Source organism: Chamaea fasciata, unplaced genomic scaffold (assembly GCF_029207755.1).
Source record: "Chamaea fasciata isolate MVZ Bird 193981 ecotype frontalis unplaced genomic scaffold, bChaFas1.0.hap1 SCAF_1, whole genome shotgun sequence".
NCBI classification, from domain to species: Eukaryota; Metazoa; Chordata; class Aves; order Passeriformes; family Sylviidae; genus Chamaea; species Chamaea fasciata.
The window spans coordinates 16567609-16583004 of record NW_027094086.1 but is presented as its reverse complement, the minus strand read 5'-3'; the positions used below and the strand labels follow the sequence as shown (position 1 = coordinate 16583004).

The following is a 15396-nucleotide window of genomic DNA, read 5'->3' as shown; positions in this document are numbered from 1 at the left end:
TGTTTAGGGCTCCTGTCAATCTGATTCTATAACCTCATGTGATCCCTTGAGTAGCAGTCCAAACGGATGTTGTCCACAAATTTGGTCTGTCCCATCAAACAGGTTATTAACAAAGAGAATACTGGCTGCATTACGAATCACAATCAATACTAGCCAAGGGTCTCAGCTCAGCAGTCAAGCTGATTTTCCACCTATGTTATTTATAGAATAATAGAAGAGAATCACAGAACTACAGAATCATTTAGGCTGGAAAATATCTCTGATATCATTGAGCCTATCTGTAAGCCCAGCACTGTCAAATCCACCTCCAAACCACATTCCTCAGTACCACATCTACATGTCTTTTAAATACTTTCAGGGACGAGGATTCTATCACTTCCCTGGCATCCTGTTCAATGATTGACAGCCTCTCATGAAGACTCCCTTTCCTAAAATTCAATCTAAACCTTCCTTGGTATAATTTAAGCCCATTTCCTCTTGTTCAGTTCCTTGTGACTTGTGAGAAGGGGCTAACCTTCCCAACACTACAATCTCCTCTCAGGTAGTTGTGGAGAATGTAAGGTCTCCTTCCTTTTCTCCAGATTAACCAACCCAGCTCACACAGCAACTCCTCATAAAACTTGTACCTGGACTCCTAACCAGCTCCATTGTCCTATGTCCATACTCAGTACCTCAACATCTTTCCTGTAGTGAAGGGCCCAAAATTAAACACAGGATTCAAGGAATGGTCATACAGTAAGAGTTCTTACAATACACCTAAGTTAAACAGTGCAGAGGAACATTTATCAGATATTCCCAGTAAAAATGGGAATAAGCAAATAACTCACTAAGCAAACCGACCATCTGCTTAAGGGATTTTGAACTGTCCAAATTTCATAATCCTTTAAATTTTTATGTGAAATGAAACAGTTTCTTTTGTTTATGTCTCTTAAAAAAAAAAAAAAAAAAAAAAAAAAGTTGAAATGCATATTCCAGTTATTCTGAGAAAAGCAGGAGATACAACCCTCTCAGATGAACAGGGAAAATTAGGGTTAGGTTGATTCCATTTTCCAATTTCCCCTACTTACATATACACACATAAACACATACCTGCATCCACCCATTACTTAGATTTTCAGTCCTTTTAAAAATGTGCCGATAGCTTTAGCATTTTTCTGTCACTGTGACTCTTTGAAGTAGAGAAAGACATCTTAGCGGCACACATGGGCTATCAGTGATGTTTGAAATAGTACTCTGCCTTGATTACAAAGTGTCCTGTGCTCTTGTTAAAGGGGATTTGGGGAGATTCTTTTTGATAGATTTCTCAGATTAAAAATAAAGTGCAAGCATGGTAAGAGTTTATCTGAGAACATTTATTGATAAAGAGAGATAAGTGTTCCTACCGAAGGGAGATAGAAAAGGGAGCAAAGAGGGGAAAAGATGGACGAAGGAAGAAAAAGAACACGGGAACAGCTCGTCCCCGCTGTACCCCTGGCGCCCTCGCAGCGCGCTCGGCAGCCGGAGCGTGTGCTGTTTGCTGCGGTGAGCCTGCGCAGCTCCCGGGCGGGCTGGGCGCGATGTGTGAACAGCAGCCGGCTGCCTGTCTCTGCCGACGGGGAAGAACTGGCCGCCCTGGCCACGGGAGCACTCCGGCAGCAGCTGCGGCTCGCAGGGCCGGGGCGCAGGCAGGTTGGAGGCGGCTGCTCCGGCGGGGAAACAGAGTTGCACTGGGGTGCCGTGGGGTCGAGCTGCCTCGGGGAGGCGGCGAAAGCAGAGCAGGACGGGGAGGACGGGACAGACTGCCAGGGAAGAAGCAGGGCCGCAGGGAGAGAAAGGGAGGGGGAAAAGGGGGGAGAGCGGGGCCAAGATGACCCTCCAGGCGAGCCCCGCTCCCTCCAAGAAACCCAGAAAAAGCGGCCCGCAGTTGTGTTGCAGTTTACTGCGTTTATGCGCTAAGGCTCCTCCCATACCCTGATTTCCCGGGCGTTTTTTCCTGGCCATCCAGGGATCTGTCCCCTGGCAAGGGGGGTCACTTCCAGTCTGACCATGGAAGCTTCCTCTGCCCTGCTCGGCTGCCAGGTGAAGCCTCCCCGGGGACAGCATACGTACAGCCCCCAGAATAACTTTTCACCTCATGTATCACGCATGTTGAGGAATAAATAAAAATCAGATTGGTCCCTTTCACAAAGTACAGCAGTTTCACATCTTTGTTTAAACCTAGATCAAGAATTTGAAGAGACTGTCTCCCTAATAAATACCCTTCACATTTGGACTGGTGGAAAGGAGAAACACTTTGATTCCATGGCACAAGACTTCATTCAACAGCACAGAAGAAAAAGATTGGCCTCTTTAAAAATAATTTCTTTTCTTGTTCTTCAGAAGTTTTATGATCCTGAATCACTTCCTACAGCACTTCCATCTGCATTTATTATTTTTCAATTTAGTTAAAAAGATTAAAAAAGTGAACTGAAACACTTTCTACATCTGGGCTCACCATCAACATGGCTGAGACCTACTTTTAACTTTTCAGGACTAGCTCATACTGTGGAGACCACCTCCTTGACATCTGTAGAATCCAATGACTGTAGGAAAGTGTAAGGAGGCTTCATGAGCTTTACAATAAATACATTATTCTTTCCTTTCTATACCTTTGAACTTAGTAATTGCTCTCAGAATAAATGGAGAAGAAAACACCAAGGAGGTCTATACCACCCTTATTTTTTTTCTGGTTGTCTTCACAGAATATTTTCATATTAATTTAATAGCAAATATTTCTGTTTCTCAAGCCATGCAGAGGCAGTTATGAAGGTTTCTATTGATAATATATTTAGCAAGTCTGTATTTTCTTTTTTACTGTGCTATGATCTCACACAGATCTGAGACAGGTGGACAGCTCTACTGTGATCTGCTATATAAAGGTCTAGCCTAAATATTTTTTTTTTTATTTTCGACATTGGACTCCTAGATTCTAGCATGTCATTTCATTTTATGGGACCTTAAATGCACATAAATCAACATGAGTTGTAAAATAAAAAATAAATAAATTCTGGATAAAACATATATATATATGCTGTTAAGTCATGCCACTGCATCATTATTTTTGAAACCTGTAAATTGCTGTCTCCTAGTTTTTCACAGAATCGTAGAATCATAGAATTATACAATGAATTAGGTTAGAAAGGTCCTTAAAGATCATCTAGCTCCAAATGTTCCTGCCATAAGCAAGGAACCTCCCACTAGACCAGGTTGCTCGGAGCTGCATCCATCTTGGTTTTGAACACCTCCAGGGATGGGGGAGTCCACAATCTCTCTGGGCACCTTCTTCCAGTGCTCACCACTCTCACAACAAAGAATTTCTTCTTAATAGCTAATCTAAATCTGCCCTCCTTCACTTTAAGGCCATTCCCCCTTGTCCTATCACTGCATGCCTTCATGAGAAGTGCCTGCCCAGCCTTCTTGTAAGCCTATTTCAAACACTGAAAGGAATCATACATTCAATATCACAGGTGAAAAAAAAAATCATACTAGAAACTTTAAGTTACCAATCTTATAACTTTATACTTGTATGAATAGATTATTCACATTATCATATTCTCAGGCTAAACAAAAACATTGCCAGGCAGAAAATTATGAGATATTAAACCAAAATTTTCACTTATACATTGAAGTTTGTAAATATATAAGAAAAATAATTGTATTTACCTTTGTACTCCAGGTGGAATCCAGTAAAACTAACAGATCCATCACTCCGAAAAGCCAGATGCATGGTATTTGAACTGCTCTCTATCCGCTCTGGCAGTTTGCTATCTTGAAAGCTCCCAATCAGTGGGCTATTACTGTCTGGCCCATCATAGATATAAAGAAAATCATAATTTGGTTCTATACTGAAGCTAGAGAACAAAAAAGAGAAATGTCAGATGGAATATGTTTGCCTAACATTTTCCCTCTTATCAGCTTAAATTTGAAATTTACTATCACTGTTTTAATAAAAGGAAAAAAAAATCCCTCCACTGTCAGAAAAAAAAAAAAAAAGGTTTGTAGAAGTGTTTTAATAGCAAACACAGGAATACTGTATCTTTTGGTTCACACCATAGAAACAATAATTTCCTGCTAGCCAGAAAAAAAAAAAAAAAGGAAATATTTTTAAACAGAGAAAAAAATTAATAACATATTTCTAAGGGTTTAGAAAAATTAACAACCTAGACCTATTGGAAGCTTTGGCAGAAATGCTTTATGATATAATGCACTCAGCTTCCAGCCAGACGAAACACTTTCATACAGCCAGAGGATGATCTTTACAGATCTCTGAGAGCACAAAGCATTGATCATAAACATGATCAGTTTAAATAAAAAGATGCCGTATTGAAACCTCATCATTTCTTCTGAACTAAATTATACTTTGTCAACTAACTTGGCTAGTTAAATTCAAACTTAATTTTAGTTAATGGCAGGGAGTTAACTAATTTCACTTGTAAGATTGTCCCGGTACAAAAAGAAAGTCATCTAAAAAGGGAGTTAGTAAAAGAATGAAAATCCAAACTATTATGTCTCTGTTTGACAGGAGGCCCTGACTAAAATATTTTTAAATAAGGCAAAAGTTACTAAAGGAGCTCTATCAGGTCTTCAATGCCTAAAGACCTGATAGAGCTCCTTTTGTAACTTTTGCCTTATTTAAAAATATTTCCTTATAAAATAAAGGCAAAAGTAAAATTCAACAGCTTGGATTATTAAAGTGCCATAGTTCATCTTGAGTTTAAAAGGATTAGCTGGAGTAAATTCCACTCAAGAGACTATTTAACAGTACTTAGTGGAGTATTCAGTGTTTCTCGCTCTAGATCAGTCTGTGTGTCATAAATGAGGCAATTCTCAGTAAAGATGTAATCTACTTTGACCAAGACTAAGATTCTGAGTTTCTATCAAAGATTCATATTAACTGACCATACTATGAGATTTTTTTAACTTGATAATATTTGGGATCTCTAAACTGTTCATAGTATCTGGAGTCACACTGCAAAAAATTTTTTTTGAAGATGGATGATCTCATATCTAAATGTAGAATATAAAAGGGCAGAATATTCTTAAATCTATTGAGCTCATGATATTAAACCAAATGAACAAAGAAGTGTTAGTACACAATGGAAAGTTTCCTTACCAGCTTACAACATTCAGAAATCACCAAAAAATAATTATACTGTTAATTATATAAATATAATTACGTGATTAATTTCCTCAGGATGAATTAACAAAAGCACACTATGTCTGTTCTTGAGTACCAAGAACTGATAACAGATAACCTGAGAACAGATAACTATATGACCTGTGTCTCTAAAGAAGTCATCACATTTGCAGTGTTCAGAACAATATAGACACTATCATAGAACACCCAGCGTAAGAACTTGAATTTGATGGGACATCACAAGTACCATTTTTACCTTTTATGTGACATATTTCCTAGTTGGGATGTATAATTTTCACACATAACATAATTTACTTCATGTGTTACATACAGTGCAGGCAGCAAAAGTTCCTTTGTGAATTCGATTAAGCTCATTTTAGTCTTGTGTTGTGATAAAAGAAAATTCTAGAACAATTCCATTTAATAGACAAAACATCAGGAAGTATCTTGAGTATGCTGAAATTATAAGGACTAATAAAACTAAATTTAAAGACTACTTTTGAAATTTTGCCTAAATATCAGGTGGCACATACAAATAGATGAGTTTCTATAGTGATGATAGTTTTCATCATAAAAGACCATCCTGGTTTGCAGACACTTCAGTGAGTCACTCCATGCTGCCTTCTCAGGAACTGAATCTTAGTTAAATTTAGCACCATCTACCTCAACATTAGCCAGTGTAAACAGAATGCTTTCAAGGAAGCAGCAATGAGTTTCCAAGCAATGAGTTTCTAATACATATACACAAATGTGTGTATATTGATGACTCTGATGTATTTATTGTAACTTTTAACAAAGATAACCATTACTAATCCCTTTGATAATCATATTAAATATACATATCTTACCCTACAGAGGTCCAAACAAAAATAAAGTTGGTATAGTAATAAGGTCACTAATAAAGTTATAAACATGACTTTAAAAATTATAAATAGCAGCTTACCTGATAAATGCTAATGATATAACATAATCACTATTAACATTGATAGTCCAGTCACAATCTCTGCTGTGGGGATAAGGATGAGGGAAGTTTGGTGAAAGTATAAAACCTGATGAGCCAGTCAGGTTTCCTCCACAGGGAGCTGTGAATAAAAGTAGATTGAACTTGAGGAAAGAAGGTAAGAGACAAAGAAGCAAGTAGCAACAATCTGTTTACTGACATTTAGTGTCCTCCAAAAGTTAAACAAGTGAGGTATTCATAAAACTTTAATAGAAACAAACACAAAATATATTCACATTTTGCCTTAGACAAATACTAACAATATTATGTGAAACACTTGGTTTTGAAATCTTTGTCCTTTTGCTTGCATAACATTATTTCATATATATATTCATATATATTGATATATACATGGATATATATATTGATATATACATTATTATATGGTCTATCTGTATTATACATGTATATACATTGATATATATATTATTCATATATATCCATAGTATTATTGAACATACTGTGAACTTGAAAAATGTTCTGGCTACACACATCAAAGGACTTGACTGGGTAAGTTTTCCTCTTTCTACTTCTTGTTAAAGGCATTCTAAGCGAACCACCTTAGAGTATGAAACATGATACTTACATTGATAATGCAATTATCTGCCTTTTCACCAGGTAACAGTGATTAGTAGTTCAGATCAAGATGGATATAATATAGAATTAAATTGAACAATGTTCAAGTAATTGCAGTTTTCAAACTCAGAGATAAATACAATAGCTTTCAGCAAAATCAGAATAAAATAACAACATTTTTCTGTGTGATTTTAAGGTTCCCAATATTGTGGGGTTTCAGACCAGAAAAATAGATCGTAAAAAAGAAGAATATAATGAAATTTTGTTCTTCAGCATTCCTTCTCTGAGACTTCATGCAGCAAGAAAAAAATAATCAGGTTTTCTAAAGGTCTTTTTTGAAAGAACTTCTTATAATATTATTCAAGAGATTCCAGATAAGATTTATAAAGACTTATAACTTCAGAAGTTTTAATTCTGCTAAGTGATCATCTGGGCCTAGGAAAGTTATTGATTACTCAGGTCTTTTGTAACAGATATGCTGTGAGCTCTAAGGTTAATTAAATCTCTTATAGAATCATATAGGTCATTGAGTCCAACCATAAACCTAACACTGCCAAGTCCACCACCAAACCATGTCTCTAAGTGTCACATCTACATGTGTTTTAAATACCTCCAGGGACGGGGGCTAAGCCACTTCCTTGGTCAGCCTGTTCCAATGCTTGGTAACCCTACTGGTGGTGGAGAAATCTGTCCTTATATCCATCCTAAACCTCCCATGGTGCAACTTGAAGCCATTTTCTCTTATCCTGTCATTTTCAGGTAGTTGTAGAGAGCAAGAATGTCTTCCCTGAGCCTCCTTTCCTCTGGGCTATACAATGTAAGCTTCCTCAGGTGATCTTCATAATGCTGTTATCTGGACCCTTCACCAGCTTCGTTGCCCTTCTCTGGACTCAGTCTATTACCTCCATGTCTTTCCTACAGTGAGGGGCCCAGAACCTAACAGAGGATTTGAAGTGTGGCTTCACCTCTGCTGAGTGCAGGGGGATGTTTGCTGCCCTGGCCATGGTGGCCATACCTTGCTGATACAAGCCAGGATGCCACTGGATTTCTTGGCCTCTGGGCACACACTGGCTCATGTCTGGCCACCTGTCAAAGCAATGCCCCCGATCCTTTTCCGCTGGGAAGCTTTCTAGCCATTTGTCTCTCAAGCCTGGAGTGCTATAGGGTGCAGTGCAGGACTCACCACTTCACCTTATTGAACCATCTGGCAGTGGCCTTGGCCAATTCATCCAGCCTCTCCAGATCCGTCTGCAGAGCCTACCTCCAACAGATCAACACTCCATCACAACTTAGTGACACCTGAGAACTGAGAGTCAATCACTGAGCTGAATTGCCTCATCCAGATCGTCAGTAAAGACATTAAACAGGACTGGCCCCAGTACTGAGCCCTGGGGAACACCTCTAGTGACTGGCCATCAACTGGATGTAACTCCATTCACCCTGACTCTCTGGGCCCAGCCATCCAGTCAGCAGCTACCCCGTGAGGAGTTCACCTTTCCAGCCTATCAACAGTCAGTTTCTCCATGAGAATGATGTGGGAATTAGTGTCAAACATTTCACTAAACTCTGGATCGTTTACATCCCCTGAACAGGTGTCCTTGTCATACAAGGAGATCAGATTGTTCATGCAGAACCTTCCTTTCATAAGCCAATGATGTGTGGGCCTGATCCTCTGGTTGTTCTTTATGTGCTGTGTGATTGCACTCAAGATGATTTGTACAGATAAAGATGATCTGTACAGGTATAATTCAACGTACAGGGAAATATACTGAGTATTTCCTAATATCATGAAAAATCATGCGTCCAGCTCTGGGGCATCCAACACCAGAAAGACACTGACCCTTTGGAGAGAGTCCAGAGGAGAGATGATCAGGGAGATGGAACACCTCTCCTATGAAAACAGTCTGAGAGAGTTGGGATTGCTCTTCCTGGAGAAGAGAAGGCTCCAGGAGAACTTATGGAGCTTTTCAGTGCCTAAAGATGGCCTACAGAGAGCTGGAGGGTTTTTTTTTTTTAAATGTCATTTAGTAATAGGACAAGGGGGAAGTGTTTTTAACTTAAAGGTAGGTTTAGATCAGGTTTTAGGAAGAAATTCTTTACTGGGAGTGTGGTGAGACTTAGAGCAGGTTGTCCATGCAATTTTTGGATGCCTATCCCTGGAACTGTTCAAGGTCACGCTGGATGGGGCTTTGAGTAATTTGGTCTAGTGGAAGGTGTCCCTGACATGGCAGGAGGGTGGGAATTAGATGGTCCAACCCAAACCACTCTGAGAATCTATGATTCTATGAATTAAATCATAGGTTATTTATGAATTCAAGTAAAGCAAGTGGAATACTTAAGTAGATTAACATATCCACAGTCACAGTACATATGAGTATAGTTTTTCTAAATTTTACATATCTATTTATATTAAAAGGGAGTAATGAATAGCAAAATTAACTAAAACAAAAGAAACCACCAAAAAATTAGAATCTTCATTTACATTTTGGTATTAAAGTTGGTCGTGAATCATAAAATTGTAATTTTGTGTGAAAACAGTTAGAAGTAGGAACACGGCCTGGCTTTAGGAACACAACAATGTCACATATTAATAGTACCAGCAAATACATAAAATATATATTTCAGACCTAGCACAATTTATTTTGTGTTTTTTGACAACCACCAAACACAATTTTTATCACAGTAACATTTTCCCAGATGTTTTCAGTTGATAGATAAAGTTCCTTTAGCTACAAGGGAACAGACAGGAGAAATTTCATTTAGTGTGAATCATTTACTTAGTTTTACAATACAGATATTAATTGCAACTTTCCTGTCTTCAAAAAACTAAAATTGGTTATGTTTCTAATTAAAAGCATCTGGCATTGAATGTTCCTTTGTCACAATTTCAAAATTAGTAAAATCAAATTATTACAAAACAATACACATCTGTTAATTGTAGAAGAGTTCACTGTAACTTTCTGTAACCTTGTTGAAGTAAAAGTTCATGTAAAAAAGGAATGGTGAGGTTGTATGGAATGTAAAGGCTGCTCATCAGCTGGAACTAATGTTCTTCAGTATAACCCTGTACATTCATCTTTTTCAGGTACTTTAATGGCTTAGGTTGCACTCCCTGCAGCCTAAATGTGAAAATCCTAGGAATGAAAATGTGAAAAATACCAGAGGATATTTAGGGTATTCACTCTAACCAGGCTTCACTGAAATGACCACTGAACTGTATGAGTCTGATATTTTTAAAGTACTCTGAAATGGCAAATGATACAAGGAAGTTAAACCCTGTGTCCTTGTTCCAGACTAAATTCTGCCAATGTCTGCATTCATTATTCTTTCCTGAGATCTTGATTTAGTTTAGTTCCCTGTTAGTTCATTGATAGAATATTTTCATACTAGTATCTTCTTTCTTATATAGTTATACTTTATACACATCAGCAGTAACCTTTGCTGTTAACAGTGTTTTCTTTTAATCCTTCCCAGGGACTGTTGATATCAAAAAGGAAATAAATGGAAAGTACACTAAGCTAGACAGACAGCCACAATATATTTTATTTCAATGTATGCCATTAACAGCAGTAAAAAATAATAAAAAACATAATCTTCAACTTTGCAAGATATCTCCCAGACAGAATTTTCTTCAAATAGAATGATTTCAGATTACTTTTCAGTTCATAAGATAGTAAGTTGAGAATGTTAACATGATCTAATGAAAAATGTTATTAAATTATGTTTTCTTTTTGAGTTTACTGTCTTCTCTAAACTTATTAATAGACTTCCTCTGTGTGTTTTAATTAAATTCTTATGTGTTTCAGATTCCATAATTTTCTGAATTTAATGTGTAGAAGGTTATTATTTCCATAACCTTACTTTTAACTGAGGACAGACCAGCTCGGAAAACAAAGTTTAAAGAACACCTTTTACAGTATTAGCCATAAGAGGTAAGACTGAACAAATATAATAGCCCATGTAGAAAGAAAGGCAAATGTCAAACACTAGGAAAAATGTATATATTTTTATGTATTATGCCATAAAACTAGATGTAGGTTATGTGAGCCTTTCTTTATAAACCTCTATGTAGACACAGTGGTAAGCAAGCACTGAGCCTTACTGTCTCTGTGCTGATCTCAGCATTCATTTTTTCTGTGTGAGGTTGGGGCGTTTTTTATTCAAAATCTATTTAATTTATCTAGGAGGCAACAAAATCTTATTCCATAGTTTTCTGGATTTTATTTATTTGTTCATTTGTTCATTTCTTAAGAAATGAAACAGAATGTATGGTTTCATTATTTTTTCTTTTTTTTTTTTTTAAGAAGTATTTAATAAAGAATCATAGAATGAAACTTTAAATTTTAATCATCTAGCTCAACCCCTCAGTGATGACCAGGGACATCTTCAAACAGATAAGGTTTCTCAGAACCCTGTCCAATACAACCTAGAATGTTTCCAGGGATGGGATAAACACACTCCTCTGGGCAACGTACTTCAGTGCCTCACCATGCTAACTGTAAAAAATGTCTTCCATACATCTAGTCTGAAGATGAATTTAAATAATCATAAAGAAACATGAAAAAAACTTTTGAAATTTTACTTCATATTAGTTTCATATAGGTCATTTTGTGGAAAGCATCAGTGGAATTAACTGTTTAAAATAAAACATTTTTATAGATATAAATATGAAAAGCAAGACCTTGCCTGAAACAAAATAGTAGAGACAACCAAAACCAAATCACAAGGAAAAAGTAAAAAAGAAGAAAAAAAAAACAAAAAAAAAAAAAAACAAACAAAAACCAACCTGAATTATGAATTTCTGAAGAAAGTCTGAAACCTCTGGGAGACAGTCTATACTTCTCCTAAATGTATAGTTAACCTGAATCCTAAAATTTCTTTTTGCATGCCAGAATTTTTAATGTCATCCCTGAGAAAACTAAGCAAATAGAATCACTTAAGATTCTGGTATCTAAGCAAGATTGGATCCAGAAAATCTTTGGGATAGAAAACATGTGGCTATTTTGTGGAGCACAGGCATAAGCCAAAAAACTGTCTTTTGCAGAAAAATGCTCTCAAATGTATAGTTTCTCAGAATACTTTTTGTATAGTAGAATTTCTAATTACTATCTTTCATTCAAATACATGAATCATAATTTAATTCTTTATTAATTTTCCATTGCTATTAGCTTTGAAATGAAGGTGTTAAAATTTTGCGAGGCAAGACTAAGGGAATTAAAAAAACCAAGGCACTCCCACAGGTAAGAACAATTAAAAAGTACCTTTAACTAGTTTTGAGCTTTAATAATTAGGTGGTTCAGAAAGACACTTTAGCATGTAATAAACTGATAAAATAGATCTAGAACATGGTACAACTATATACCTTGGGAATTATTCCTGCCTCTGATCCTTTCATCAAAATTATGTTTGTTCTTTTCTAAAACTTCGATAAACAATGATGATGTTGAAGTTATGTGTAGGGTAAGTATTGCACAGTTTGGATTTACAGGGATGGAAGCAACATTAATGAATATATTACAAATTATGAGGAAAAAAATCAATGAACTTCAGAGTGTACTGAACTACAATACACAATTTTGAAATCACTTAGCTCCAAGGCAAGGTTTGCACACTCTAGTCTATTAGCAGTTCATATTCCCCAAGAATGTATCATTATAGGAAATCGATAGAGGATAACTTCATGCTTGATATTTGAACAAATAAATCATAGTAATAAGCATTCTTGCTACTCTGTGTATTTTGCATGAAGTGTGGAACTTACCAGTATTAGATAAAGGGATACATGCAGCTAAAAAACAAGTGTATGCATATTTAGTATGTGCTGTGGACAGAATGTCAGTTGAGCACCTACACCTACATTTAATCTATATTGTAATATCATCAACTCACTATTGATAGTGATTAAAACTGCTAGTACTGCTTTATAATAGGGTAATTTTTTTTCAGTTGAGACATAAATTTCAAAAACAGCAATATCAAATAAGGCCAGTATGATAGAAGAATATTTTAACTTTAGGGCCCCTAGAATTCCTTTTACTTTTTCACTTAGATATCTACAAATGTTCAGTTAACATTACTATAAAATGCATATTTTTGCATAAAAGAATTATAAGAGATGAGTAATAAAATACTTCTTTACTGCAGCCATCCAGAAAATAGTCTAGACAGTTCTTGTCTTTAAGCCCATAAACTCACACTACAAAGGAAGGCACAGTAAGGAGAGTAAGAACAGAGAAAATAATACTTTAACACATTAAGTAGAATAGCCAAGACACCAAGTCAGCACTGTAGTGTTTGCAAACACATGTCTGCAGAACAGAGTAGATGGTGTGCATGCAGAGGATATGCAAATAAAATGCAGATTTCTTTTGTAACAGCTAAGGTCAAGTTAAGTTTATTAAAGGAAAGAGAGCGTTTGAAAGCTGTATGGTGCTCCTTGCAGTTGTAGTCTCTGGCAAGTTCCTCCATACAATGTTTGTCCAAGAATAGACTACAAAGGATAATAGTCATTGACACTGACTTATTTCCTATCTCTGTCCCAGATCATCAAATTATAAATGAGAAGGCTCTGAGAGGGAGAGGGTGAGAACTATTATACTAACAACTACAGAGGAAAGGTTTTGGTCGTGACTATCAGAGGTTGATGTAAAATAATTTTTAAGACGTGCAGTACATGTATTTTCTTTAAACAAGTTCCTAGAACAGTGTGATTCATTACATAAAGATTTCTATTTTTAGGAAAGCATTATTTTATTTTTTTCTGCATACCTATACAGACTGGTGGGTTTGGCTGCCAGAAGTACCGGTTTTCTACCTGAATGCAGGTTATTCTCTCATCTCCTTGAAGTTCATAGCCAGGGTCGCACTGAAAAATGACAGTGTCTCCAGGTTCTCTTCCATCACCATTTCTAGTTCCATTCATTGGGACACCAGGATCACGACAGGCAGTGGCTACAGAACCTAGCAGCAAAGTAAAAAAAATAAATTTTTGAAAGAAACCCATCTTTTCAATCAATTCTTTTTCCATTTTCTTACATTTTTCTAATCAGGAAGCTCTGCAACTTCAAAATTTTCCTAATCACTTAAAAATGTTGAAAAATCATCCAACCATCTGCTGCTTTTATGCTATTAATTTTTGCTACCTTCTTTAGTTATAAAAGTACCTAATTTTTCTTAAAGTTATTCTTTTTTGATTCTGTGAAGCATTGCAGTATATAAAAAGGAAAGGAAGAGATTTTCTATTACCTGCAACATTTAGCACTTTTAACTTAGAGCAATTTTTAATATGAATAAAATTCTGAGCAGAATAAGGTCTTCAGGTTTTCCTATTAAGGTATGCTTGCACACATCTTCAATTCTCCACAATTCTATAGTTCATAAATATATCTATGGTGTAACATTTAGCCATGACCTTGGAAATGAATTTCATTGATCACTCATGTCTATACTCTTGCACATGACCTATCTACAAAATTGTAGTAATAATAAAGAAATCACTACAAAAAATACACATGGATTTAGTCTGAGAGAATGTACAGCTATATATAAGGCATATTATTAAGATAAAACACAATCGCCGTGACTACAAAAAGTATAAAAAATTAAAGATATATTCCTCATGATCAACATAATAAGTACATTATCCACCAAAATGTGTAAGCTTAAGCAAAAATTAAGTACCTCAATATTTATTTAAGTAAATATTATTTCCTACTAACAATATAGAACTGAAACATGTTATATCTATTACAAATAAATACCAAATGTCAGACTTGCCTGTGGAACTAGTCCCACTGAGCTCAGCAATCTGTGTAACACAAACACAAAGTGGCAGTACTGAGATTTAATTCAGATGCACTCTTTCTGGGAAGGCAATACCAGCAGACAGAAACCTACTCATCCAACATGTGTCTGGGTTTTGTATTTACAATGTTTTTGAAGAGCAAATTTTGGTCTAAACAGTTTCTTTCTCTAAAAAAACCCCAACCTTCCAAGTACCTTCCTTTCCAAGACATACTTAATAAAAAATATAATTGGCTCTATATAGTTATTGGGATTTTTATGGCATTGTTTTTATACATAGGAAGCACTGACTATAGGGAAAAATATCCCCACAAATAAATCCTCACCAAGAAATCAAGTATGAACAGAAGTAAGGGAAAATTTTTTCTTCTTAGTCCAGAAAATATCCCCATAAATAAGTCCTCACCAAAAAGAACAAGTATGTTCAGAAGTAAGGAAAAAATTTCCTTCTTAGTCCTCAAAAAAAAAAAAAATTACACATTTCTTTTAAATGTTTCATAATAAATGAAAGATAATTATTTTTTATATTGTCATACTAAATTTAAAAACTTCTGCTTTAGACTCCATGATTCCTGTTTGTACCCTCAAATATGCTGCTGGGTTTCAATTTTAAAAAAATATTACAAAAATATGAAATTATTAAATTCACTGCAGTGTGCTTGCAGGTCTTGCAAAGGTTGCATGCAAGACAGTGAGCTAAGAACTAGATTACACTTGAATAAAATTTCATCAAATATGAAAAGGTTCAAAAGGTTCTTAATGCAGGTCAGAACTAAAAGAAAAAATCCTTAGGGTAAACTTAGACTGGGCAAGTGGTAAACCCAGTCATATATTAGTGTGCATCCCTCCCTGCTGAGAGCAC

At 35.9% G+C, this 15396-nt stretch overlaps 1 protein-coding gene across 3 annotated transcripts in view; it reads right to left on the bottom strand.

Annotated features, from left to right (window-relative positions):
- Window positions 1–15396, bottom strand: part of CSMD3 (CUB and Sushi multiple domains 3) — a 593609-nt gene that overhangs the window by 168866 nt on the left and 409347 nt on the right. For all 3 annotated transcript variants that reach the window (XM_066177261.1, XM_066177253.1, XM_066177270.1), the window contains 3 exons: window positions 13500–13691; window positions 6099–6237; window positions 3682–3869 (listed from right to left, as the gene is read on the bottom strand). In XM_066177261.1, the coding sequence (XP_066033358.1) occupies window positions 3682–3869; window positions 6099–6237; window positions 13500–13691 (519 nt within the window). The remainder of the gene's footprint in view (window positions 1–3681; window positions 3870–6098; window positions 6238–13499; window positions 13692–15396) is intronic.